This window comes from Equus przewalskii, chromosome 26 (genome assembly GCF_037783145.1).
Source record: "Equus przewalskii isolate Varuska chromosome 26, EquPr2, whole genome shotgun sequence".
Lineage (NCBI taxonomy): Eukaryota > Metazoa > Chordata > Mammalia > Perissodactyla > Equidae > Equus > Equus przewalskii.
The window spans coordinates 2964324-2991106 of NC_091856.1; the positions used below are offsets into that span (position 1 = coordinate 2964324).

At 47.7% G+C, this 26783-nt stretch overlaps 1 protein-coding gene and 1 long non-coding RNA gene across 5 annotated transcripts in view; one reads left to right on the forward strand and one right to left on the reverse strand.

Annotated features, from left to right (window-relative positions):
* SLC25A51 (solute carrier family 25 member 51) lies at positions 1-21140 on the reverse strand. 4 transcript variants are annotated; one of them, XR_011533331.1, is made up of 3 exons: positions 19528-21140; positions 13090-13213; positions 1-4105 (listed from the first exon to the last, which is right to left on the reverse strand). XR_011533331.1 is itself a non-coding variant. In XM_070595231.1 (3 exons), exon 3 carries the CDS (start codon positions 4061-4063, stop codon positions 3173-3175), a length of 891 nt encoding a protein of 296 aa, XP_070451332.1. In that variant the 5' UTR covers positions 4064-4105; positions 13090-13213; positions 17132-17268; the 3' UTR covers positions 2997-3172. The 4 variants fall into 4 exon arrangements, 2 of the variants coding, with proteins under 2 accessions (XP_070451332.1, XP_008535109.2); XR_011533332.1 differs by lacking the exon at positions 19528-21140 and adding an exon at positions 15888-16653; XM_070595231.1 differs by lacking the exon at positions 19528-21140 and adding an exon at positions 17132-17268 and having other exon boundaries at positions 2997-4105.
* LOC139079591 (uncharacterized) overlaps positions 17258-26783 on the forward strand; it is a 19950-nt gene continuing 10424 nt past the window's right edge. Inside the window, exons 1-2 of the long non-coding RNA XR_011533334.1 lie at positions 17258-17375; positions 18671-18887. This is a non-coding gene — a long non-coding RNA (uncharacterized lncRNA). The remainder of the gene's footprint in view (positions 17376-18670; positions 18888-26783) is intronic.

The window sequence follows — 26783 nt, forward strand, 5'->3', positions numbered from 1 at the left end:
TGGACTTAACAAAAAACTTTATTCCAAACAGAATACCAAAAGAAGCATGTTAACTCTGAAACTTTTAACAGATTTCATTTAAACTCATAGTCACAAAACTCAAAATATTAAACAAAATACAAACAAAAACAGCTTTGTGTGCTTAACCACTTTTAATAATGAAACTAAAAAAATCCTCAAATGTCAGGAGAACGCTGTTCAAGTCTTTGATACGCATTTACATGCACGTGAGAAAACAAAGGTGATTAATTTAAAGGAAATCAAGTCTGAGCGCTTCCCGTCTTCACACGGGCCTCCTGTCCACCGCCCCCTGACCATGTCCTCACTACAGCACGGCGTCCACGGGCCAGCAGGACTGCCTGCGCGACGCCCTCTAGACCCCACTTCCTACTTCCTGTCAACCCCCCCGTCACCCCTTCCGCGGCTGCACAGCCCCGTAACTGAGAATCGCCACTGTCACTGGGCTAGGGAGTCTCAGGTCTGCAAAGATGATACATGTCCCCAGTTCTGCTTTACTGCACAGATCACAATGTACAGCAGGTGATTGTAGAACCAACCATACGGTAAGGTGAACACTGACTACTGAGACAAAACATCAACTCTGCCTCCAAGCACAAATGAAACAAGGACAGAACTGGCACCAGACAGGGGCTGGCCTTCCCCCGCGGTGCAGTCCTGAGGGCTCACGGCACTCTGAGTGTGTCAAATGCAGAGCCCAGAGCCACTTCTGGTGGCAGCAGACACGGAGCACACGAGGCAAGACAAGGCGCCATCTGCACCACGTATGTAACAGAAAGGCCACTTTTAAAGCTTTTCAGATAAAGTTACTCGATGTTTGCCTTTTCAAGACTATTACCACACTAGGTCACACTGAAGGTAACAACAGTTCGCATCTCTTATTAACAGCACATTTTGACTTATTTTAAACGCCAGACAAAGCTGTTGGCTACCACAAGTTCTGAATATTTTGTTAAATTTAAGAACTCTATGTAGGACAACACAAAACCATCCCTGGTAATGTATTTGCAGTTTGGTCTTCAAAAGCTGTAAAAAGTGACAAAGAAATTCAAAAATATGATGAGCTAAAACCAGTAAAAATATTGTTTTTTAAATGCCACATATTTGAAACAGCAGAAACCAAGGCATCCTCCTCTGAATTCATTCGTATTTCCCAGAAGTGCCTTGGAACTCAGATTTCTGTCAGCTGCGTGGAGTGTGTAGACAAAAGGAAGCCCTGTGGAACCAAGGCCTCGGCGGCCAGTCCCGGGTGGTGCCCCTGCCCCATGAGGGGCACCTGGACACGCGGCGCTCAGGGACACACGCCCGAGAACGAGGCCGCAGGCCCCACGGTGCCCTCACTGTCCATTTCTGAAACCCAAGCCCCTTCAAATCCTGACTCTATTCAATCAGCCAAAGGATGCTCCTCACACTTATTAGGTGTCAAGGGCTTTTCTGAAATCCTTACATCTGCATCTCGGTTTCTAAAGTGAAGGGCCACTTCCAGCACAAGCCCGTCTGCCGTGTGCTGGGAAGCTGCGGGCCCCACCGCCGCCTGTCTGGAAGGAGCGTGCTCAGCGTGTGACAGGCCACACTGTGTTCAGAGGTTAAATGTCTTTTTTTGGACTATCTGCCCAGAAATTGAGGAAACTACCAACTGAGAGCCTGATTTTATTTCGGTCAGTATGTGCACATATTCAGATGCAATTGTCCAGAATGAAGAAAAGCCGGTTCATAAGAAGCCCAACTGCCCTGCCGCGTCCCGTGCTGGCAATCTTAACCACACAGTCTGGACTGAGGGGGGCTTTTACAAGACTGACGAACCACTTTTCTAGGATGCTTCGTATGTTTTATTAGTTACTCAATCGATGTATGAGTCATTTTGCCTCATTTGTCTGGAAAAACCATTGTGAACCCTGATTCCTTTGATAAGTAGGCGTTGGTCTGTGAGGTGAGGGATGAGTATCTGTCCAGCTCTTACCAACTTCTGGAATTTAAAATTAACCCTTCAAACATTTTTACTTAGATCTTATCCTCTCAAACTGTCTTATTGTTTTAATGACAAAAATGGTAAAAACTGGGTTCCCAAAATATAAAAATCCTAGAAGTCTTTATTTCCAAGAGTAAAATAAAAAAAAGACGGCTAACACCGCGGAGTGAAAGGTGCCCTGAGTTCTCCCCTCCCCTGGAAAATTTAGAAACCAGAAAAATCTGGGCTCCTGTTAACAGACTTCCAAAATAAAATTTTATGAAAGTGGTTTCCTTCTTTTAAAAGGAGAATTTCAAGAGAACAGGATACTTGAACATGACAAACTGCTACTCAAAGAAAAAAAACCTCTTCGATAAGTTGGCAACAATCAAAGAAACCAAGCTACACCGAGTTTGATTTATATGCAATTAATATGAAACTGAACGGGGTGAAATGCCTGTAACAAAATTTAAGTCTCTCCATCTTTTGGCAATGAAATAAGTGAAATTAACGGAAGGATATTTTGGAAGGGTTTAAGGTCACATTCAGAATTACACAAAAAACTTTCAAACCTAGAAGGCAAACTGGGAGCTTTCATTCGCTGCTTGCATCGACCATGTCTAAAAAACAAAGTTTAGATAAAGACTATCCCAACAGGTGCCTAGTTTCAAAACTAACACAAGCAATTTATCATGAAACGCCTACACCTGCCAGCTGCTTCTCGTTGCTGTTCCCCCGGTCCTACCACGCACACGCTCCAGGTGAATCAAGCCTACTCTGCAGCTCACCTGAGGGCGGAGGAGGACGAAACGGAGTAACGGAGGTCAGCCTGAGAATTCAGCGGGCCCTAAACACCTTTCCTCCGGCTGCTCATGGCCACTTACGTTTCAATACAGAAAGTTTAAAGACTTTTGAAGAAGAAAATAAAATCTTGGCTATTAGTTTCCTTGTCAAAAGCCATCAGATGGACAGCTATTAACCAGGCAATGAGCCTCAAGTTCTCAGATAACAATAAAACAAAACAAATCCCTCAACTTTTCCTGCTGAAACCTTTTATTCTGATTCGTTGGTGCTTAAAGGAAACAGCTGTGCCCGTAATTCCTTGTGCCCTGGACACCAACTGTCCTGGCCAATTAGGAATGAGGCCAAACCACATTCTTCTTAGAAGGTCTATTCAAGTGATAAATGGCACTTAACTGACTTCTTTCATATAATCTTTAACAAGAACTCGTAAGTCGCATTGATTATGCCCCAAGAGATGAGGGACCGATGGTAATTCAGATGGGCACCTCTGAAAAGGTTTGTCAGTTTCCTGTCCCGTTCTAGCCAGATTTTTTGGAAAACCTTGGGGAAAGACTGAAACTCCCCACCAATCTGAGACTGCATGCGAGTTTTTACGACATTAACTGGAAAAAACAAGATTCCCAGCACGGCCCCCAATAGACCTCCACAGATAAAATCGTTGACCAGATGAGCACTGTGAGTGGTGGCGGTCGGCAGATGCTCCTTGATGGGCCCTCGAAGGCCAAAAAAAAGGACATTGCTGAAACCATTACGGAAAAGAATGGGCACCAAGCCTCGATAATACTCTCTCATCCCATGGCATTTCAGCGCCTTGAACGCGTGATAGGTGTTTGTAAATTTGTCATGATGCTTGTGGTCTTGAAGCAATGTCTGAACTCTTTCCAGTGGAGTGAAGATCGCTTCTGTTGTCCCTGCCAGTACTGCTGCCATGCTACGGGTCGCAAACTCCGGGGTACTGACATGCTTATGGAGAAGGCAAGATAAATCCTCATAGAGCCCAAACATCAGTGCCAGCGTGGTCGTCTTCTGCATCAAGGGGGGAAGGATTCCGCGGTATAAGTTTCGAAATCCATCCCTCCTCAGCTGAAGGACTGCGTCCCGCGTCCTGATCCCATACAGCTGCTGCCGGAAGAGGACCTTCTGAATGGGGAAGGTGATGGCTATATTGTTGAAGGCTGCACAGCAGCCACACAAGTAATGCTTCATTCCACCAACGTGTGCAATATGAGGTGCTATGTCTTGTTTCGAAGATGTTAGGAGTGGCGCCCTCTTTTCATGAGCTTCAGAATCCATGTTGCTTAAGATCTTTCTTCCTCATGAAGGATCTTTTTTAACCTAAAAATAATGAAATAACAATAGGTAAACCTTTATACACAGTGCTAAACACGTGGAACTTGCCCCCAACGCCTCCTCCAATTTCTGGACACTATGGCATTTTCTCTCTTAGAGCGGATCAGCAGTGCTTAAGGGACTGGAGAGGCCCCTGCAGCTCCCAAGGCCCGTCCAGGGTCCAGGAGGCCCTCCTGTCTCCAACTGCACATCTGCGTGAGGCTGCATCTTCTGCTTCTGCTTCAACCAAAACAACTTCTCACGCAGACTGGACGCAGAGGCAGACAGCAGACCCACTCATCTTTTAAGCCGGACATCAAAGAGATTTGCAAAACTGTAAAACACACTCTTCTCATTAAATTCTTTTTTTTGGAAAATAGTTATTTTTCAAGAAAAGGTGTTGTTTATGTTAACATGTAGTGGGTTTATCATTCCTATTTTAAAGTGAATAAATATTTTAATTTCTAAGACCATGAATATTATTTCCACATAAATAAAGGCTCTTTGGGGTCCACAATAATTTTAAGTATAAAAGGGCCCCGAGACCATAAACTCTGAGAACTGGTGGACTAGGTCATACACATTACCTACACTACATAGTGGCACATACCGTGATCCTTCTGAAGCAGATTCAAAGTCCTCCCATGAGAAACACACCAGCAAGACACACACTCATTCACTCTGCTCACGAACACTTGGTATCTAGCCTGAACAGACCCTCTGCAAAGTGCCAGCAAGTCACAGACAAGGAGCCCGCAAACTAACAGGAGACGGCCAAGGCACCAGCGACCCACAGTGACACGGGCTCTGTGAACACGTGCTGTGGGAGCACAGCTATGGGACACCCAACCACACTCTGGGGTGGAAGCTGGGAGAACAGGGTCAAGGAAGGCCTGCAAGTATGTACTAGATACTGTATTTTCACATTTAACTCCTGAAACTCCATAAAGTAAACAGTTTCCTGGTTTTACAAATGAAAAAACAAATACTCTTCTTTGTCCAAGGTCTAGTTAGTAACCGGTAGAGCTGGCATCTTTTTTTTTCTTTTTTGAGGAAGATTAGCCCTGAGCTAAGATCTGCCGCCCAGCCTCCTCTTTTTGCTGAGGAAGACTGGCCCTGAGCTAACATCCATGCCCATCTTCCTCTACTTTTTTTTTCCTGAGGAAGATTAGCCCTGAGCTAACATCTGCCAATCTTTTTTTTTTCCTGAGGAAGACTGGCCCTGAGCTAACATCAGTGCCCATCTTCCTCCACTTTATATGTGGGACGCCTACCACAGCATGGCTTGCCAAGTGGTGCCATGTCCACACCTGGCATCTGAACCGGTGGACCCTGGGCCACCGAAGCGGAATGTGTGAGCTTAACCGCTGCACCACCGGGCCGGCCCCAGAGCTGGCACCTTGAAATGAAGTCTGTCTGACTCCAGGGCTCATGTCCCCACTATCATACCACAGATGGCAGTGGCTTCGGTAGGCTGCCCTGGGACAAAAATCGGCCATATCAGACCATGCTGGAAAAGATTTGCAGCCTAAATATATAGGCTTAGCCCACTGAGTGGGACTCAGGCCAAGCCTCCCCCCCAATACACCTGATCCCTTAGAATGTAAGACCATTCCGTGCCAGTCACCTAAGTCTGATCTTCCCCGAAAACGGAGCCAAACAGCTGCATCATCCAGAACAATCCCTACATCACAGAAATCGTCCCCGAAATGACATTTGTGCACTAAGTGGGAATTTTACTGTATTTTAAATATATCAGGCTACATATTTTTAAATTGATTCTAATTCCTCAACAGTAAGAGACCACATTAACTACAACTCAACAACAAAAAATTAAATACTCTGATTAAAAAATGAGCAAAGGATTTGACAGACATTTCTTCAAAGAAGATATACAAATGGCCAAGAAGCACACGATAAGATGCCCAACATCACTTATCATCAGAGAAATGCAAATCAAAACCACAGTGAGATACCACCTCATACCCATTAGGATGGTAGTATTAAAAAAAAAAAAAAACAGAAAATAAATGTTGGTGGGGACATAGAAAAGCTGGAATCCTTGTGCACTGTTGGTGGGAATGTAAAATGGTGAAGCCACTATGGAAAACAGTATGGTGGCTTTTCAAAAAATCAAGAATAGAACTACCATATGATCCAGCAACCCCACTTCTGTGCATGTACACAGAAAGACTCGAAAGCAGGGGCTCCAAGACATACTTGCACATCTACGTTCACAGCAGCACTATTCACAGCAGTCGAGATAGAAGCAACCCGACCGTCCCATGACGAATGAGTGGACACACAATGTGGTCTATCCATGCAAGGAGCACCACGGGGCCTTGAGGAGGAAGGAGATCCCGACATGCCACAACATGCAGGAACCCAAGGACACTATGCCAAGTGAAATAGGCCAGTCATGAAAGAAAAAACACTATGATTCCATTCCCATGAGGCACTGAGAGCAGTCAAACTCGCAGACAGAGTGGAGCAGGGGCTGCCAGGGGCCGGGGCGGCCAGGGAGTTGTTGTTTAACACGTATAGTTTCAGTCCCACCAGATAAGAATGTTCTGGAGATGTGCTTTATAACAACGTAAATATACTCAACATTATTCAACTGTACACTTAAAACTGGTTAAGACAGTAAATTTTATACGTATTTTCTACCACAATAACAAAAAAAAGATTACACGTAAGGGTTTCAATGGCAAAGAAAGAAAGAAAGTAGGTCAGATAAACCATCTAGGTCTTTAACTTATGACAAAGAAACATAAACAAAAAACTCAAGCAAACCAAGGTCCTTATCTTTTTCCCTCCCCATACCACACACACGCTGCTGGCAACTACTGAGTTCAGGACAAAAGCTGTTCCAGAGATCCGTCATCACTGTCGGGAGGCAGAGCTCAGAGCCGAGCCAGGCCCAGAGAAGGTGCGGAAGCCGTCAGCGCTGCACAGCCGCCCTCTGCAGGAGCCACAGACGCGAACACGAGAGCCGGTCACACAACTGTACTTCCCCTTCTAGGAATACAGCCGAAGGGAGTAATTACCGACACAAGATGTGCGCCAAGATGCAACTGCAGGACAGTCACAACACTCCCAACAGAAATGCTGAGAAAGATTAAACGCTCCACAACAAGGACACTCTGTATAAACGAAGATGGATCCACGTGACGGCGTATCACATAGATATTAAAAATAAGGGGCCGCTGGTCCATGGCCCAGTGGTTAAGTTCGCGCACTCCGCTTCAGCAGCCCAGGGTTTCGCCGGTTTGGATAGTGGGCGCGGACATGGCACCACTCATCAGGCCATGCTGAGGCGGCGTCCCACATGCCACAACTAGAAGGACCCACAACTAGAATACACAACTGCATACTGCGGGCATTTGGCGAGAAGAAGGAAAAAAAAAGATTGGCAATAGATGTTAGCTCAGGTGCCAATCTTCAAAAAAAAAAAAAAGATGGGATATTAAAAATAGAGTAAGGTTCAGTATATCAATTTTGGATTTTTTAATGGTGTTAATGAAATTTTAGATAGCAGTGAGTCCTTTTTTGGATCAATAAACAGAGTTACAGGGAAAAAAACACAAAAAACAAGGAGAATATCTTTTATTGACATGGTACCATTCATGGTATGTTTTTGTCAATATACATATAAAAAAGCTAAAATTAGTTTATATTTTCTCATTTCATAATAACACTGTATTTCCCTTTTCTATATTTTTCAAGTTAAACTTCTCTCAATCTATTCAACTCTGCTTTCAAAGCTGGGGACAGCTGCCACAATGAACCAGGACGACAGAGGCCAGCAGGGAGACGGGCAGCACAGCTCCCAGGTGACCAAAGGCAAACGGCTGCACGGAGGCTGCTTCCACCCTGCGGGGTGACAGAGAGAGTCGCCAGGTCCTGAGGCCACGCTGGGGACACCATGACACTGCAGTCAGGGTCCACTCTCCCCGTTTCCTTCCTCCCTAAATCCTTTTTAATAAAGATGTTTTTGTATTTGCTTCATTCAGACTTACAGGATAACACTGTCAAGGAGACTCATTTACATTTGCCGGGAACTCCTCCTCCTTTGCCTGCTTTCACACTGGCCCCTTAGTACACTAAGAGAATCAAATTCAACCAACTGAGGCTGCTCCTGTAATGGTCCAGGTGCCGCCCTGTTGTCAGAGATTACAGAGCACAGGACCCTGGCCTCAGGGGAGATAAGACATGCACTTAGACTACAGTGTGATAAATGCAATCAGAGAAGCATGTAGGAGGTACAAAGGCCCCACAGAGGGAGGGGTCATTAGCAGTCTACAAGAAACCCAGGGCAGGCGACAGCCTCTGGGCAGGGCTCTGAGCTCGGAACAGGACTCCAATGCACAAAAGGGTAAAGCACCTCTGAGCCAAAGGTGGCACAGGCTAGGGTGCAGGTCCGGTGTCAAGGGAGCAGCAGGATCGCATTCTTGAGGACTTACTCAACTATGTCCTGCTGGAGCATCACGCTGGGGGAGACGGATGGGTGGCACACGAGGACTGAGAAGCGGCGAGGACCCGTGTGAGGAGACCCTCTGACACTACTATGTGCTATTCTTCTCCTTTCTGACGTGAAGCAAACGGAAACAAACGATTTTCCTTAAGTATGTTAGACCTAGATCTGCATGCCCTTTTCCCTGTGCTAAGAAGAAAACCTAACACCTGCACACTTCAGCCCAAGCCTGTCTGGAGTGCGAGCTGGCCTGCTGATGCGTTTCTATTAGAAAGGTGACCTTGCCCTCACCGACAAGCACCACGACTAGACACTGCTGAGGCCCAAAGTGTGCCCCAAGGAAGGTCATGAAAGGGGTCAGGGAACTTTTCTCCCACCAGAAGTCACCTGCTCACACCTATGGAAGTCGACATGCCCGGGAGCCACCCTTCCACTGCTGGCCCCCACGACTGGCAGAGCCACACCCCCTGTGGGTGCCCACACACTCCGTTCATCTGAGGAAGCCCCACCGATGCCGAGGGCTGGCAGCAGGGGACTCAGAGCTGCATGCTGCTTAGCCATCACAGATGCGGAACAAAGGGACAGTAGAAACTGTCCCACTGCAACTGAAATCAAGGAGGCGGCTCCGAGAGAGGGATGCTCTCTACCTGGCAGGTATTACAGCAGGCAGACTGAAGTCACCTGCATGCTCAACCCAGCGGCCTGGCTCCTCGGAGCTGCTCGGAGACCCAGTAAAATGAGAAATAAACCGTTCAAATAAACACTCATAAAAGAAAGGTGTATTACTTTTTAAGAAAAACATTTACACATTAAAAAAGATGTGCATTTTTTTTGGAGAAAAATAATGTTGGAAACCAATTAAATCGACAGCTGTCCTCTCCTCAAGGCTCACTGCTGGGCGCAGATGCTCTTCGTCTCTGGCCTGACCAGCGCGAAGGCCCTGTGCCATCAGCCCGACCAGCCACGCTCGCCTCGCCGCCTGCCTCACCCCCACCCCCCCATCGTTAAAAACTACAAGAAAGAACAAAACTACCGAATGGAAAATTAAAGTGTATAACAATGCATTTTGGAATCTTCTAAGAACAGCACAGACACCCTGGGGTTCTGAACGGTTGCATAATATTCTATCAAACGGATGTCATTTATTCTATTTCCTATTTATGGTCGCTGTTTGTTTTTTTGGCTTTTTCCTTTTTCTGCTTTTTAAAAAAATGCTGCAATTGGACATCCTTGCACCTGTCCCTTGTTGGGTGCACTCTCCCCACCTTATCTACCTACAGGGCACATCTTTAGAACGGACTGCTGGCTCAAGGAGTAACACATCTTGACTCGATAGCTACTTCAAACTGCCCCCAGAAAACGCATCAGGATTCACATTTCCACTAAGTGTGTACCAGTACGTTTCCCTGCCATTCCTAGCACCAGGTATGGAAACGTAACTTCTGCCAATCTGATGGGTGAAAAAAAATCTCGTTTTATCATTAAAATTTTTGAATAAAATTCAGCATTTTTCATTTACATTGAACATCTGAATTTCTTTTACTATAAATTTTCATGTTACCCATTTTTCTGTGGGTACCTCGTTTTTTTCTGATTTGTAAAATTTCTTTGTATATGAAGAAAATCAATCCTAGTTACATTAAATTGTGGCAAATACTTTTCCCACTTTATATCATTTTCGTGATACTGAAACTCTTAATTTGGATAGTAAATCTATTGATTTTGGCTTCTAGACTCTGTCCTCCTTAGAAGGCCTTCATTATTCTAAAATTATAAACATGTAATCCACGCATCCTTCTACAACTTCCATGGTTTCATTTATCATCAGTACTGTAATCTCTTTGGAATCTGAGCATACGGGGCGAGGCAAAGACGAGAGATGGCCCACGAAACTGACTGATGAACTTCCCTTCCATCCCTGGTCAGCACAACCCGGACACCCACAGGCACCTGCACTTCCTCCTGCGCTCCACTGTCCCCACAGCCTCGTCTCTCTTCTCCAGCACCGACCTGCCTCAACCTACCGTAGCACCAAGACAGACTTCACTATCTAGTAGGCTGCCCCCCTACTCTTATCAGACTTAGCAGTTTTCCCAGCTCTCACTTTTCCAGGTAAATTTTAGTGTATTTCTGTCATATTCCTCCCAAAAATCTCGTTGGTACCTTATAGTGGAAGTGACTTTATAGGTGAGTTTAAAGAACTGTCACCTTTTCAAAATTGAACCTTACAGGGACATGGGGTATTCCTACTTACTTGTACTTGTTATCTTTTTATGAGCTTTAGTAGCATTTTAAAATTCTTTCATATAGATCTTAAATATTTCTTATGTCTAGGTATTTTCCTTTTCAGTCACTATTAATACTTCCAATTAGTTTTCTAACTGCCTTTCGTCTGCGTATGAAAAAGCTACCAGTTCTTGCGTGTTAAGGTTAGAATCAGCCAACTTACTGAATCCTCTTACTATTTCTCAGTTTTTTGGTGGATGTGCTTCAGTGTCCACTTTAGTCATGCACTGCATGACGACATTCGGTCAACAAGGGACCGCATAGGAGACGACGGTCCTGTAAGATTAGGAGCATCCAGCCCAGGTATACAGCAGGCTGTGCCACGCAGGTTTGTGTAAGTACTGCAGGGAAGGAAGAAATTTTCCTGTATCCTTCTAGGTTCTTCTGCCTAGTCTAAGAATTAAATTGACATGAGACAGACTGACAAGAGGAAAACAAACGAGTTTAATAACACCTACACATAGTGGAAACCCAGGAAAACCAAATAACTCCCCCAAATGGCCAAAGCTCTCACCTTGAATACCATCCTCAGCTAAACCACAGACGATGCTGGGGGTGGGGAGAGTCAGGGACTCATAGGTCGGTGAAAAACAGCAGCTAGTATCTGGCCACCGAGAAACAGAAGACACAGAGCGGAGCCCAACACACGGGCTTTTCTAGGTTCCTCCCTGTCTGCCACCTAGTTCATGTTATCCTAAGGTAACACTCGCTTCTTGAGACAGGTTTTCTTATCTGAATCCTTTTAGGCAGCTAAGGGGGAGGTAATAAGAAAAACTCTGAGTCTTGTTTCTCAGAAATAAATACCCTAAAATAATCCTCATGTTAAAGAGACATATTTTAGGTAGCAAATTGTGTTCCCCTTCAGTGCCCTGGATGATGTTCACACAGTGATGAAATTGCCTGACGATGCATTTCCCAGAACAATCTCCATTGTCAGGCAATGCGTGACGTATATAAAATATCACAGATAACTTTGCTTTCTCCTTTATAATATGTATCTTTCTTTCTCCTATCTTATTGAATTGACAAATACTTCCTGAATAAAATTAAATTATGGTAATACTGAACAGCCTACATTTTTCTTGACATTTGTGTCAACTCATCTAGAGATTACTATTAAGCGTGACACTGGCTTTTGGTCTGACAAACAGAAGTTCTTGTCATCTGAGTGTTCATAATCCACATCCTAGCACTTCCGCACTGATCAATTGGCCCCTATAAGACCTGTTCCCACTCGAGTAACCTTCCCCATTTACCACCCACTCCTGCCCATCTTTGGGACTGTGCTGCAGACATGAAGTACAGCGTCTTTCCAGTGCCGTCATATAATTTCATCTGACAAATTACACTAAGATGCCCAAAGCTTCATTCTGATTAGAATATATGCAATTATAACTTAAGACTCTGCCCGTGCTATTTACGAGGAAACTGTTTTCCAGTAAAAATGGATGTCATTTTTCTAGTACTAGTGATCAAATGATCATAAGGGCCTTTAGAGAGTTTTCACACATGGGAAGGCAATATATATTAATTCCTGTTTTACTAAACTCCACCCACTCCACCCCTTCCCACCACCACTAAATCAGGAATCTATCTCGGACTTCGGTCAAATGCTTTTAGGAAGCTACTGACATAATCACGTGGCTACCGGAGACAGAGCCCGTGTAACATCTAACAGCTACAGCTAATTGTCTGGGCTCAAATCCTGGCTCCACCACGTTATCTACCGTGTGCCCTGCAGCAAGTTACTCACGTCTGTATGGCTTAGTTTCCTCCTTTATAAAACAAGGATGTCACCCACCTCAGAGGCTGGCTCGCTTAGTTGAATTAATACACGTAAGGTGCCCAGGAGAGTGCTCTGGAGCACAGCAGGTGCCCTGCAAGGACGAGCTATTCCACTGCTCTTTTCTGATGCATTGATCTGGTGTGTACACTAGCATGCTTCCTGCTAATTACTCACTCTTGTAATAAGGAGATGGATCCTACTTGGCCATGGTGAAATATTTTTTTTAATGTATTGTTAAAAACCATTTGCTAATATTTTATTTTAAAATTTCACATCACTATTCATAACATCAAGTTTTCAATTTTAGTACTATCTTCATGCCAAGTTCAGGTGTCAATGTTCCACTGGCTTTGTAAAAAGAATCTGTTGTTTCTCCTTCCTTACATTGGTGAACAATTTAAAGCTTATCAAAATTATCTTTTCCTTGAAAGTTAAAAAACTCACCTGTAACACCACGTGGGCCTGGTGTTTTGGGAGATGGCAGCTTTTTGATAACTTTCTCAATTTCCTCCATGTTACTGGTCTGTCAGGTTCTCTCTTCTGGAGTCAGTAGTGGTAAACAGATTTCCTTAAAAAAAAAAAAACTCTATTTATATAATCTTATAGAGCACTTGTTATTTTAAAAAATACTTCTAATCTTGCGTACTTATATTCTTTTTTCTTGAGCAGGGTAGCCAGTTTACCTAACTGATATTCCTCATATCCCAACAAGACTCAGCTCAAGTTTACCAATTTTAATATTTTTCAATCTTCAAATTTATCATTATCTCTTTTCTCCTGTTTTGTCTAGTTTTATCCTAATTTTTTGAGTTAGATGCTTATTTTTATTTAGTCTTTATTTCATAATGAGTGTTTAAGGCTACACATTTTCCTTTGAGCAAAACTTTTATTACTGTTTAAGATATTCTGTGGAGAATTTTGGTCTAATTGGTCGCCTCACCATCTGTATCGTGCCCTGTTTCTTCACCATAGAGGCTCTGATTTGGGATTTTATGCTCCCTTTCCAGGGTGCAAGCCTGCCCTGGCTTTGTGCCTCACAGCACACCCTCTGTGCTCAGGAGAGCACCCTTCTCATGGCCCACAGGAAAGCTCCTAAAGGGATGGATCCCGATATTCGGCAACTGACCTCCAGTCTCAAAGGTTCAATGACAAATACACCCTGAAGCTGACCTTCGTTAGTGGGAGAACAAGGCAGCAGCAGGAAGCCAAGTTCATTGCTAAGTTTTTTGACCAGAGCGGGACACTGGGCATGGATGCATATGAGCCTGAAATATCCAGGCTCCATGACACTCTCGCCACAGAAAGAAAAATAAAATAGCCAATTCTAAAAGTAGCCATCTTTCTGCTGGATCATGCTGAAATACAGGGTGATGGGAAAAGAAACAGAGAAAATGTCTGATGAAGTAAGAAATGTTAAAAATGCCCTTTTTGTCCTGTACTCTGAGCCCATTCTGGACACACAGGATTTTCTAGCAGAGAGAGAAGCTGTCGCTCTGACATGAAGCCACAGCCTCCCTTGACGGGCTGTGCTGTTTCGATTTGCTGTCCTGGACACGACCTTTGCTAGAAGCCGTGCAGACTTCTCCTCCACGCCTAGCAGCACTCAGTCCTTCACGCAGCACAGCGGCGCCCTGCAGCACTCAAGACGTCTTTGAAACCCGTTAAGTTTTAAGTCCGTTGCTAACTTCACTGTGCTAATTCCTGTTTCAACAGCTGTTTGCCTTAATTCAGGAGACAACTTCTTGCGTATGACAGCTCTCCTTCACACACCATTTTTGTGGGTGTGTATATATCTGACTTGAGGAGAACTGAGGAAAAAACACAGCTTTTAATTTGTTTATAACAGACCTCTGCCTATCACAGTTTGTGCTCTCAACCAATTAAAGAAGCCAGTGGCATTTTCAGTTTAAAAAAAAAAGTTTTACAGATGCTCGAGAAGTGTGCAGGGTACAGAGTTTGATAATTATCAATCACTTAGTTCACTACGTCCTTACTTCTTACTGTTTCAGCTGACAGACAGGAGTTTAAAAACTCTTATTAGCACTACATTTGCCATTCTAAGATTCACCAACATTTAAAAAACAAATTGGTAGGGGCCCGCCGGTGGCGTGCTGGTTAAGTTTGCACACTCTGCTTCGGCAGCCCAGGGTTCAGAGTCGGATCCCGGGTGCAGATCTACAGGCCACTCATCCAGCCATGCTGTGGTGGCATCTCACAGACGAAACACAAGACGACTGGCACAGATGGCAGCTCAGCGACAATCTTTCTCACCAAAAAAACAAACAATGACTTAGCACAGAAACGCTTTATATCCACGTCCTGCTTTTCCCTTCTTCAGAGTTTCAGGACTAAACAATGTTAAAATCAACAAAAATACTCCGATTAATGTATATACGATTCCACAATAACACCTGTGACAATTTATGAATGTAAAAAGCTTCACTTTTACATATTTACATAACAATGCACTTTAAATTCTCAAGTTCCCATGTACAAGCTGTTTAACAATATATGCTCCTTGATAATACAAATCTTATTTGTACACTTGAACAAAATTCTGTCCACGTTCACTTTCAATTTTTATTGGAATAGTACCTGTATCACTTTCCAAAATCTTGCAAATTCAAGTTACTTTATCTAGTTTGTCATGACTCTCTGTGATAATGGAAATTGTTATTAAACAAACAGAAAACTGTGGCTAGCAGGAGTTAGCCAGTCATTTATTGACTACTGTATTGAACCATTTTAAGAAACCTTAAGAACATTACTATACATTTAGTCTCAGATTTTAAAAATAGGCCTGGACACAGGAAAAAGGAAAGTAACGAAAGCTTCCCAGACTTCAGATTTAGAGCTTCCCCTCCAGTTCCATCCTACACCCCAGGATGGTGTGGACAGGCTCTCAATCTAGCAACAGAGGGAAGAACAGTGTGCACAGGATTCCCTGGCAATGAAGTTTAGACTTCTGCATGTTCATCTCCTCTGTGAACATGGCTACATTTCTTTGCTAAACTGATTTCTATATTTAAATTCTTTAACATGGATAATTCTTTGCAATTTATTGCAAAATTTGTTTACCATAATTTGACACGTTTGCTACCTAAACACTCCATCTATCTCAACATTAAGGAGCAAAATTCATGAAGATGACTTTCAAGCAACTGCAGTGTCAAACTTCTGCAGCGTCAAACTTCTGCAGCATAAGAAAACATGGTAAAGTCTAAACACACACGGTAACTTACAGCTCACATGGATAAGCAGGACTCAGATGTGACTCCAGCACCAAGGTCTTCGCGCAAAAACTGGGGAGAAGGCAACTGTAATTCTCACAGGATGTGAACTCGCACGAGTCAGCATTCAGAAAAGATCAGTCTGGGCTCCACCCCCAGTTATGACACTATTTTGCTACTATCAGTACAAAGCAACGTCTATATAACTTAAAAATCCACTCCTCTAGGCTGACTTCAATCTACCAAAGCAGAGACCAGATAAGTCCACTCCTTTTACAGGTAACAGCTTGTGATTTTTCCCTGAGATGCACTAAGGGTGACTCCCGATCAAAAGAGCCTAATCTGTGCTCTAACCACTAACGGACCCGACCAGTCCCAGCACCTTTTGATTTTACGGAATCCTTTCAAACCAAGGGCGGAGGAGGCTCAAGCTGGCAAGGCCACTGCGCATTTACTTTAAGGACGTCTGTTTCACAGCTTACAGGCAGAGAAACAGAAGGGGGGAATTAAGACCAGCTGTGTACAGCTGTAAACGGGCAAAATAAAGGTCACGCCGAAAGGGTGAGTACAGCTGAGGCACCGACATGCTCCATACAGCTAGGCTTAATACCAAATAACTGGTGCAGAGATTTGCAATTAACAAAGCGACCACCTCGTCCCCGTAAAACGCCTTGTACAACGGAGTTTCCCACAACGCCATGCAACATGGTGTCGCAGAATCAGCAGTGCCCGACTGCGCGGCTGAACTTACCGCCATCCGAGCGCCCGTCTCCCCAACAGCGATAAGGCGGAGGGAAGGGCTGGCAGGATCGCCAAGGCCCCTTCCGTCCCTGACATTCAACAGAGTCAGCGGTCCCGGAAACCCAAACCCCGGCGGCGGGGGCCCTTCCGCCGTCCGAGCGCGGCCTCCCCGCCCGGCGGCCGCTGGGGCCCGGGGCGCCCCGGCTGACTGCACGGCCGCCTCCGCGGGAAAGGCTCGCGCGCGCAGCCAGACGGCGCCCGGCGCGGCGAAGCGGCCCTCACGCGGGAGCCCCGGCCGCGCGCCCTGCCGCCCCGGACCTGCGGCGCCCGACCCCCGGCACGGCGCGCGCGAACGGCGGGGCGCGCGGGGGGCGCAGGGTGCGCGCGGAGAGGCGGGCCCCGCGGGCGCGCCGGAGGCCGGCCCGGCGGCCTGCTCGGCACCCCCGCGCTCCCACTCCCTCCACGCAGAGGCCGGGGAGCCCCGGGCTCCCCTCGCGCGCGCCCCCCACACTCACCATCGCCACGGGCGCCCGGCCCCAAGCCCGGCAGCCGCCCGCCCGCAGGTCGGCGAGCGCCCGAGCCCGCGAGCAGCGCCCGCGCAGGCGCAGACCGTAACCGACCGGCGCGCGGGGCGGGGCGCTCGACACCGCCCAGGCCGGGTCACGTGAGGAGCACGCCGCCGCGCCGCCTTTCCAGAAGCCCGCGGAGAGTCGGGTGACGCCCTCCGGCTTCTCGCCGCCGTTCGCCGCGGTGAGGCAGGTATGGGGTGTTCATCCCACCTGTCGTAAGGCATTGGGGCTCCGCGAGCCAGAATACCGGTCCCTTGTCATCGTACGGCGGCCTTGCCGTGCCACAAACAGCCAACGCGTTCTCTAGCTCGCGGCCTGCGGGAGGACCGTGGGCGTGGACCCAGTGGGTGGCGAGCGCTGAAGCCTTGAAGGTGCCCCGCCTAGCCCCTTTGTAGCCTTGATTAGATTTCATCAAGCCCTGGAGTGGCCTTTCCTGTGGGCCATGAGAAGGATGTTCTCCTGAGCACAGATAAAGGGTGTGCTATGATGCACAAAGCCAGGGCAGGCTTGCACCCTGGAAAGGGGAGCATATAATCCCAAATCAGAGCCTCTATGGCGAAGAAACAGGGCACGATACAGATGGTGAGGCGACCAATTAGACCAAAATTCTCCACAGAATATCTTGAACAGTAATAAAAGTTTTGTTCAAAGGAAATCCAGGGGCCGGCCCGGTGGCAGAGCGGTTAAGTTCGCACGTTCCACTTGGGCGGCCCGGGATTTGCCCGTTTGGATCCGGGTGCGGACATGGTGCCGCTTGGTGAGCCACGCTGTGGTAGGCGTCCCATGTATAAAGTAGAGGAAGATGGGCACGGATGTTAGCTCAGGGCCAGTCTTCCTCAGCAAAAAGAGGGGGATTGGCAGCAGATGTTAGCTCAGGGCTGATCTTCCTCAAAAAAAAAAAAAAAGGAAAATGCATAGGCTTAAACACTCATTATGAACTAAAGACTAAATAAAATAAGCATCTAACTCAAGAAATTAGAATAAAATTAACCTAGACAAAACAGAAGAAGAGAGATGAGGATGAATAAATTTAAAAAGTGAAGAATATTGGTAAACTCAAGAGCTGACTCTTTGTTCAGATGGGAGGAATATCAATTAGGTAAACTGGCTACCCTGCTCAAGAAAAAAGAGAATATAAGTACACGAGATTAGAAGTATTTTTTGGCTCTTCTTGGGCATATGAATGTTGGAGATCAAAACCCTCTATTTTCTGATTCAGAATTCATCAGCAAGTGCTTTATAAGACTATAAACTGGACCTGCATATATAGGACCTACAACTGGAATGTACAACTATGTCCTGGGGGGCTTTGAGAAGAAGAAGAAAAAGATTGGCAACAGATCTTCGCTCAGGTGCCAATCTTTTAAAAAAAAGGCTATATAAATAAACCAGATTTTTTTTTAATGGAAATGCGTTCACAGAAGGACACCTGTGTGTGCTTTAGGACCTACAAATCACTTTTAACCTGTTTCTTTTCAACCCCAGATGACTGGCAGGTCTTGGACTCCGCTCACAGGAGTTAGGAGGCCTAGGTCAAGTCACAGCCCTGACACTTCCTGGGAGTGACCTTGGTCAAGTCCCTGGGCCCCAAATGCCTGTCTGAGAAGTAGCGCCTGCCTCGCATGTGTCCCTCAGCCCTTGGAAGAATCCCTGGGAGCGACGGTGTGACTCTCACTGGTCAACTGGAGCTTGCACAACAGAGGTGAGAAAGGTCACCCTGGAGAGGAGAGGCTCGTCAAATACGTGAAGTGTGTGCTCTGCACTTGGGGTTAGTCCAGTAGGCAACCCCACTGGAGTGAAGCGTCGCTCAGGGGACGGCTCCAGCAGGTGTCTTTCCCTGCCCGCTTCCCCCGGGAGCACCCTGTAGATACTGACTCCAGAATTTTGTCTGGTGTGCCTGAGCTGGGCAGTTCACCTGCTTCTTGGGATGTGGGAGACCATACTACTGATTTCAGCACACACTCTCCTGAGGTTCCTCCCATGTGCCATTGTCCATACCTAAGCTCTCTCGGGGGAGCTCAGAGTCTCACGAAGGATAGAAAAACAAGACTGGAAATTCAGAAGCATAAGGGGCCCTTCCCCTTGAGAGAGAACCAGGGACAGCTTCAGAGGGTAGGAGGTGTTTGAACGGGGGTTTGGAGGATGAATGAGTGGAATTTGGGCTAGGGGAGAAAGTCACGGTAGCAGGAGATAAGATTAAGGTCGGGTGGTGGGGTCTGATAATGCAAATCCTGACTGTCAGACGGTGGGCCCCGGGCACCTAATTAGGCTCCACAGGACAAGGACGAGGCCACGCAGTGGTTTGGAACGATTAATCGGGCAACGGGGGGAAGGGCGTTTACCTCAAAATTATGTTTGCCATGCCTCGTGTGAATTCCTGTTCATGTGGATTATTCGAAAAATAAATAAGGCAGGTGGGCATCCAGCATGTTCATAGGCATAAATAATTCATTTCAGATTAGAATGGAGACGTTATTCTCCTGTGGTAAAACCTGAAAAGGAGGAAAAGACTGAAATTAAACACACAATTGGGGCAAGACTCCAGAGAGTGAGGAAGTCCCAGGCCAGCAGGAACACGGGAGTCTGAAGCGCAGCCATTGGCTTCTGCTACGCTGCAGGCCACAGTGCAGGCCTCTGCCCGTCTGCTCTTAGTTCCTTGTCAGAAACCCCCAGGCCTTTAATTGGCTCTTCTTGGGCATATGAATGTTGGAGATCAAAACCCTCTATTTTCTGATTCAGAATTCATCATAAAGTTAGCCTTTCATTTCTCTGTCCTCATCCACCCATTCTTTTGTTCACTCTCCAGTCTCCTAACCTCTTCATTCCTCCAGCCTCTGTCTAGGCTGTCAGCTAAATGTCCTTCTAACCTGGCTTTGATCATCTCACTCCTCAGCTTAAAAACCTCCAATGGTTCCCTCTTGCCTCCCAATACCAAACGCCTTCACTCGGCACGAGGCTGTCTGTGTCCTGGCCCCTCTGCCTGTCTGTCCACCTCATTCCCAGCTACACTCTGTACTTCAGCTTCGGCCATGTGCCATCGCTCAGTGTTTGCAGATCCTTGTGTTCTGTAAGCCTTTCCCTGCCCTTTCACCACCGACACTTCAACTCTTCAGCCGTCAAACATGTGAATGCTTCCAGGCCCTTAGCCTCTTCCTCCGAAAAGCCGCCTCTGACTACCCACACAGAACTGGCCGCCCTTGCCTTTGCCTTCCCGTAGGACAAAGTTTGGGCAGTTCCAACATCCTGCCCCGTGTCCTAGTTGTTGTCCCGCTGTCTCCCTTTCCCAGGGCAGAGGTGCCTGACTTGTTTCTGGCCCTCCGACTCAGTGCTTGGCAGAAAGGGTGTTGGCCCAAATAAAATGCTGCTGAAGAGGGCCTGGGTTCTTGGGGAAAGGGCCATAGGAGTGTTGCTGACTGATCTTTGCTTAAGCACCCCAAAGTGTTTCCTAGAAAGTTGTCTAGTGCCCTCAGACTCCATGAGTCCTTGGTCCACAGAAATAGCTTTACACAAGCTGTCAGTGGTTGTCATGACTACCCACGTGAGTGGCTCTGCTCAGATTAGGTCACCTGCCGTAGATTGTTTCCTGGCAAGGGGTCAGTGACCTTCCTTCCTCTCAGCTCACATTTCCCAGGCCCCTGCAATCGTCTGCCACTCCCCTTCACACCCCCAGGCTCCAGCCACACCGCCAGCAACTGCTGGTTCCCTTCCTGGAACTTACTGCATTCTTTTACACGCCCCCAACTACGTACATTTTGTCCTCTGTGCCTCGAAGGCCCTGCCTGCTTCAGGGGAGTCCTGGCACCTCACTCTCTGCTTACGCAGATGCTTCTGTTGCTTTCCCTGACCCTCGCCTCACTGCCGCAGAGCTCGCCACTGTGCTGGGGGAGGGGTGTCCTTGAACTCCTTCAGTCCATCTGTCCCCACGGCTGGTCTGTGAACTCCAGGACATGCTCCCTTTCTCCTTCGTTCATTTTCAGACCCACATTGATCTAGCAACTCACACAATCTGCACGTATAACACATAGACCTGAGGCAGAGCTCTTCCCCTGCAAGCCTGTAGAGATCCTCTATTCTATTCCATTTATTCATCGCCTTATTTTCATGCTGGTGGAGACCCACTGAATCAGTGAGCCTCGACCCTGTTTTACACCAGAATTATCTAAGAAGCTTTAAAAACCAAATCAAACCCAAACAAAGCCCCCCCCAGATTCTGATTTAACTGGTCTGCAGTGGGACCTGGTACATTTAAAAGCTCCCCAGGTGTGCTGAGATTGTGAGCAAGCACTAAATCCTTGCTCTTCAACATGCCTAAAGATGAGAATCACCTGAACATGGCCAAGCGCCCTGGGACCCCAGGCGCACAGCATCAGCATCACTTGAGAGCTCGTCACAAATGACCCTTCCTGGCCCTCCCCAGACCCAGTGAGCTAAGATCTGTATTTAACGAGATCACCAGTGATTTGTACGCACTTTACAGATTGGAAAGCTAGATTCTGGAGCCGGCCTGGTGGCACAGTGGTTAAGTTCGCACGTTCCGCTTCTCGGCGGCCCAGGGTTCCCTGGTTCGGATCCCAGGTGCGGACATGGCACCGCTTGGCATGCCATGCTGTGGTAGGCATCCCACATATAAAGTAGAGGAAGATGGGCACAGATGTTAGCTCAGGGCCAGGCTTCCTCAGCAAAAAGAGGAGGACTGGCAGTAGTTAGCTGAGGGCTAATCTTCCTCAAAAAAAAAGGAAAGCTAGATTCTAGCTCCTGGAGGGTCAGTTAAAAACAGATCCCTAGTCCCAAGTCAGACCTACTATGAAATCAGGATTTCCAAGGGAGAGGCTGGTTGGCCTGTCTATATTTAACACAAGCACCAGGCGATTCTGCTTAGGCAGTTTTGGGAAACAGCTCTAAATTGATATTCTGACCCATAATAATGACCTAAAGTTTGAAACACAGGGAACTGCAGCGCTCAAGAATGTGTGAGTGAATGATCTGCAGCTCAGCGGGAATACTGAGGTCCAGTCCTAAGGAGAAACCATGAGGCAGTCTCATGAAAACATGAGACAGGCACATACCAGTGCCGTGAGTGTCAATGGGAGAGCGAAAATGCACTAGCTGGGGCCGGCCCCATGGCTGAGTGGTTAAGTTTGCATGCTGTGCCTCGGTGGCCCAGGGTTTTGCCAGTTCAAATCCTGGGTGCAGACATGGCACCACTCATCAAGCCATGCTGAGGTGGCATCCCACATGCCACAACTAGAAGGACCCACAACTAAAAATACACAACCATGTACCCGGGGGCTTTGGGAGAAAAAGGAAAAATAAAATCTTTAGGGGAAACAAATGCACTAACTGCAGTCAGGGGAGGCTACCTGGAAGAGGTGACCCACAAAGCATGACTAGGATTTAAACAAGGTGGCCTCCACAAAACGCATGGGATGGGAAGGAGTGTGTTGGGAAGGAGTGTGTCAGGAGGGAGACACCAGGCTTCTCATTCTGCCTGACCTCATTCCTCTCTCCCAACTTTGCCTTTGTTCCAGGCACACCCACAGCCAGAGCCTTTGCTCCCTCGTAGCTCTCAGGGCTCAGAATGATTGCTGACCTCTGGGTGGAATCTTGGGACACTTTACTTTGTATCTAAGTGACACATACTTGTGAAAAACACATTTTTATCTAGCAAGGGCTGAATCAATAAAATGACATCAAACATCTAGCACAATACTATGTGGGTTTTCCAAGCAGTTATGTGATAGTTATTTCCTCTGATTTTCATATAATTTATATGCTAGAGAAGTCCCACGACCTGCAAGCATTTAGTACCTAGCAGGAGTTGAGGCTGGAACACCACCACCTCCACCATTTTTGAGAACAGGAGCACAACTGGGTAGTTGGTGCCTGGCACCTGGGAAAAGGATGTGGATGGTGAGCTGCAGGGCAGCGGCCCCACTGGCCCTTCACCCAGGACTCTGATCATCAGACACCCTGAGGAGCTCATTACAAATACAGGTTCCTGGTGCCCACCCGAGACCTACTGCGTCAAAGTCTCCAAGAGGAGGGGCTCAGGAATTGGTATTTTACGAGAGGCACGTGCGAGCCTTGTGTTGCAGCAGCTGGGAAGCCCTGGACGAGACGTGGCATGTTGCAAGGTCAGCAAGCCTGGGTTTGACTCCTAGACCCACCACTTCCAGGTTCTGTACCTGGGGCAAAGCCCTGCCCCGCTCTGAGCCTCAGTATCCCCATCTTCAAAATGAGGGTCTTTCTGGGTGCCTGCCTTCTCAGTCCCTGAGGGGGGCTACCCAGGATAGCAGACCCAGAGTGATGGACGTCCATTCTCCTTCACGTGCTGGGTGTGGAGGGGGCAATGGACCTCAGGGGCTGGGTCACTGAAGCTCTAAATGTCCCCCTTCTCTCTTGCTCCTGGGAAGAAGGGACCACATCATTCCCTCTAGATCCTGCTCACCATGGGCTGTGACCCTCCTCTGGAGGTGAGTCCAGCGCATGAGCTCTGAGCCCCCGCTGCTCAAGCTAACTGCTTTTCCTAGCAGCCACTTCACTGTCTGAGCCTCTGACCCCTGTCTGCACAGAGGGGACTCCATCATGGGAGATGAACGCATGCTCAATGTGAGGGGCACGTGGAGCAAGCCCAGCAGAAACGGGAACTCGATCATTGTTCTGTCACTGAGCAATGCCTATGGAGCGCCTGCTGCGAGCGGAAGCTCTCCTCGGTCCCTGCTCGCGCGGGATTGCGTTCCAGTGGGGGCAGGATGACCCATAACGAGCAGGATACATGTTTAATACTTAAATGGTAAAGACACTGCACACATTTGATGTTTAAACAATAAAGACAATAAATAGGTTTAATATTGAAATAGACAAATATAATTATTTAAATAGTAAACAACTGATGCTTACTATTTAAATCATAACTATGGTATGTCAGCATTCATTTGAACAGCAAAGACGGGAGTCAGAAGAGGCTGAGGTAGGGGAATGGAGAACTCTGGGCCTCAATCCAGAGAGGAAAAGAGCCTGCCGCTCTGACCCTCACTCCATGGCATTCAGTGGGCTAGGGGATTGTCAACTCGTCACACAGACTCCACTTTCACCCTCTGCAGGAAGCCTTCTTGAAACCTCAGACTGAAGGTTGACGACCTTCAGGCATGCTGAGGGTGTGCATCCAACACTGTGTGTCAGCTTTGCAATCGCTCCGTGAGGTTGCTTCTCGTGCCATTTACGGTGGAGCAAGTGGAAGCTCTTTGCACCCCACCCCTGCCACACCACTGGGAAGGACAGAGTCAGGATGCCAGCCTGGCATGCCCCCAAGAATGACAGCTCTTCCTTGTCTCACCTGCTTCCCACACTCCAGGTGGGCAGGGCTCCTTCTGAGCCTCCCTGGGTCCCCCATCCCTGGCCCCAGCCCAGAATGCTGCCCTCACAGGGGCAAATGGTCAGGGGCTTGCTGAGGGTCACACCACGAGCTGGTAGCTAGGGTGACCACTGTTTCGGTGTGCCCGGGACCATCCCAGTCTTGACACTGAGAGTCCTGCATCCGGGCAAACCTCTCAATCCTGGGCAGCCCAGGACACTCGGTCACCTACAAGCAGCCCAGGCACCTCCTGTCCTGCTCGCGTGGCCCCAGGCCTGAACTCAAGTTGTCTTTGATGAAAGGAAACGCTCAGCTCATGCGTCACATTTGAGGCAAAGTCCAGGCTGCTGCAAGTCCTCTAACGCAGGGCCCAGCTCTTGTGTGGGCGCTTGCAGACGCGGCAGTGGAGGCGGACCTCTCCCTGGAGGGTGAGAGGCCTTAAAGACAGACCCAGCCTCTGCCCCAGTAGCGCCACTTCTATGAGCTTTTCCTTAAGAAAAAACCCAGAGGGGCCGGCCACGGCCCCGTGGCCGAGTGGTTAAGTTTGCACGCTCTGCTTCGGCGGCCCAGGGTTTCACTGGTTCGGGTCCTGGGCGCGGACATGGCACCGCTTGTCAAGCCACGCTGAGGCAGTGTCCCACATGCCACAACTAGAAGGACCCACTACTAAAATATACAGCTGTGTATTGGGGGAATTTGGGGAGAAAAAGCGAAAAAAAAAGGTTGGCAACAGTTGTTAGCTCAGGTGCCAATCTTTAAAAAAAAAAAAAAAAACTCAGAAATATTGGATGGTGATTTCTGAACAAAGGTATTCCCTGCAGAGCTGGTTATACAAAGACTTGAAGAAATTAAAGTAGAATATCATGCAGCTGTGAAGAAAAGATCATATTGTAGGAGATTTAATAACATGAAGGAAAAGCATTTAACTTCTCATTGGAAAATGGAGGGTACAGAAGAAAGCTGGAAAAAAAATGTATATATGCATAGGAAAAAAGACTGAAGAGATACTTCAGAATGTTAGCAGTGCTTCTCTTTGAGTTTAGGGTAATTTAAATCTTCTTTACATTTTCCTGAAATGCAAATTTAATTCAGTAAGTCTATGTTAATTTTATCACCAGAAATTCAGTAGTTTAAAAAGTGCATAAAATTGTACTGAGCTGTCCTGCTTCGGCCTGCCCTCCCTTCTCAGCTGGCACAAGTCTGTGGGGCTTTGCACAGAGGGGAGTTGAAGGAGCACTGGACGGGGAGTCAGAGGGAGCCTGCCACCCAGCTCTCGCTTACACTGCTTCTCTCCCTGGGATGCCCCGCTCCCTGCATGTGCAGCCCGGCTCAGATGTCACTTCCTGTGTCCCTTCCTCTGCTGTGGCACCCATCACCCACCACTCTGCATGGCCTGCCATTTATCTGTTTACATGCCTGTCTCTTCCTTCTCTGGGCCTCCGTTTCTCTTCCTGTAACAGGCCAGGTGACTTGGAGCTGCCTTCCCCTTCTCCTGGCACTGGCTGCAATGCCAGAGGAAACCACATGAGGGCGACAGGACCACACAGGTGACAGCCTGCCGCCCGTGAGCCCACTACTCGTCAGAATTGTCCCCTAAAGCCAGAGATGACACCAGTCACTGGAGGCCTGGGACAGTGCCACTCAGGAGAGAGCCAGTGAGGAAGAATCAGCCCATAAATTCTGTCCAGAAAGAATCCCCACCCCTACCCCAGTCTTCCCAGAGCTGCACTGGCCAAGGTGACCCCCAGCTGGCCACCCTCAAGCACCCGAGGCATGTGTAGACAGACTTGCTGTGTGGCTTTGAGCTAGCCCCTGTCCCTCTCTGGACCTCGGTTTCCGGCCCGTGCTACTGGGTCTCTGTGCAGAGAGGCAGTGGGCAGGCATCTGGCCACCCACGGCTTCCTGAGGACCCGGGTTGAGGAAGACACTTCCTGCACCCGGCTTTCCGCTCCAGGTCACCAGCTCATCCCAGGCCGTTTCATGTTCAGTGTTTGTTAGATGGAACTGAAACAGAAATAAAAGACTCCCCAGAACATAAAACAGGAATTTAGAGGTGACCACCAGAGACATTTTTTCCTTCCCCTTCAGGAAATTCCTGGCCGCAGAGCACTGGTCGCCCTTGGCCCCTGGTCCTGCTTGGGCCCAGGAACACGCCAGGGCTTTGCCCTCCTCGAACACAGGCATCCCAGGGCAGGCCCTGTGTGTGGGGGGTGAGGGGGCATGCTCTGAGGGGCATGGGAGTGG

Bases quoted from the DNA above. Each gene is read 5' to 3' on its own strand.
- SLC25A51 (XM_070595231.1), bottom strand. From the start codon at position 4,063: ATGGATTCTGAAGCTCATGAAAAGAGGGCGCCACTCCTAACATCTTCG.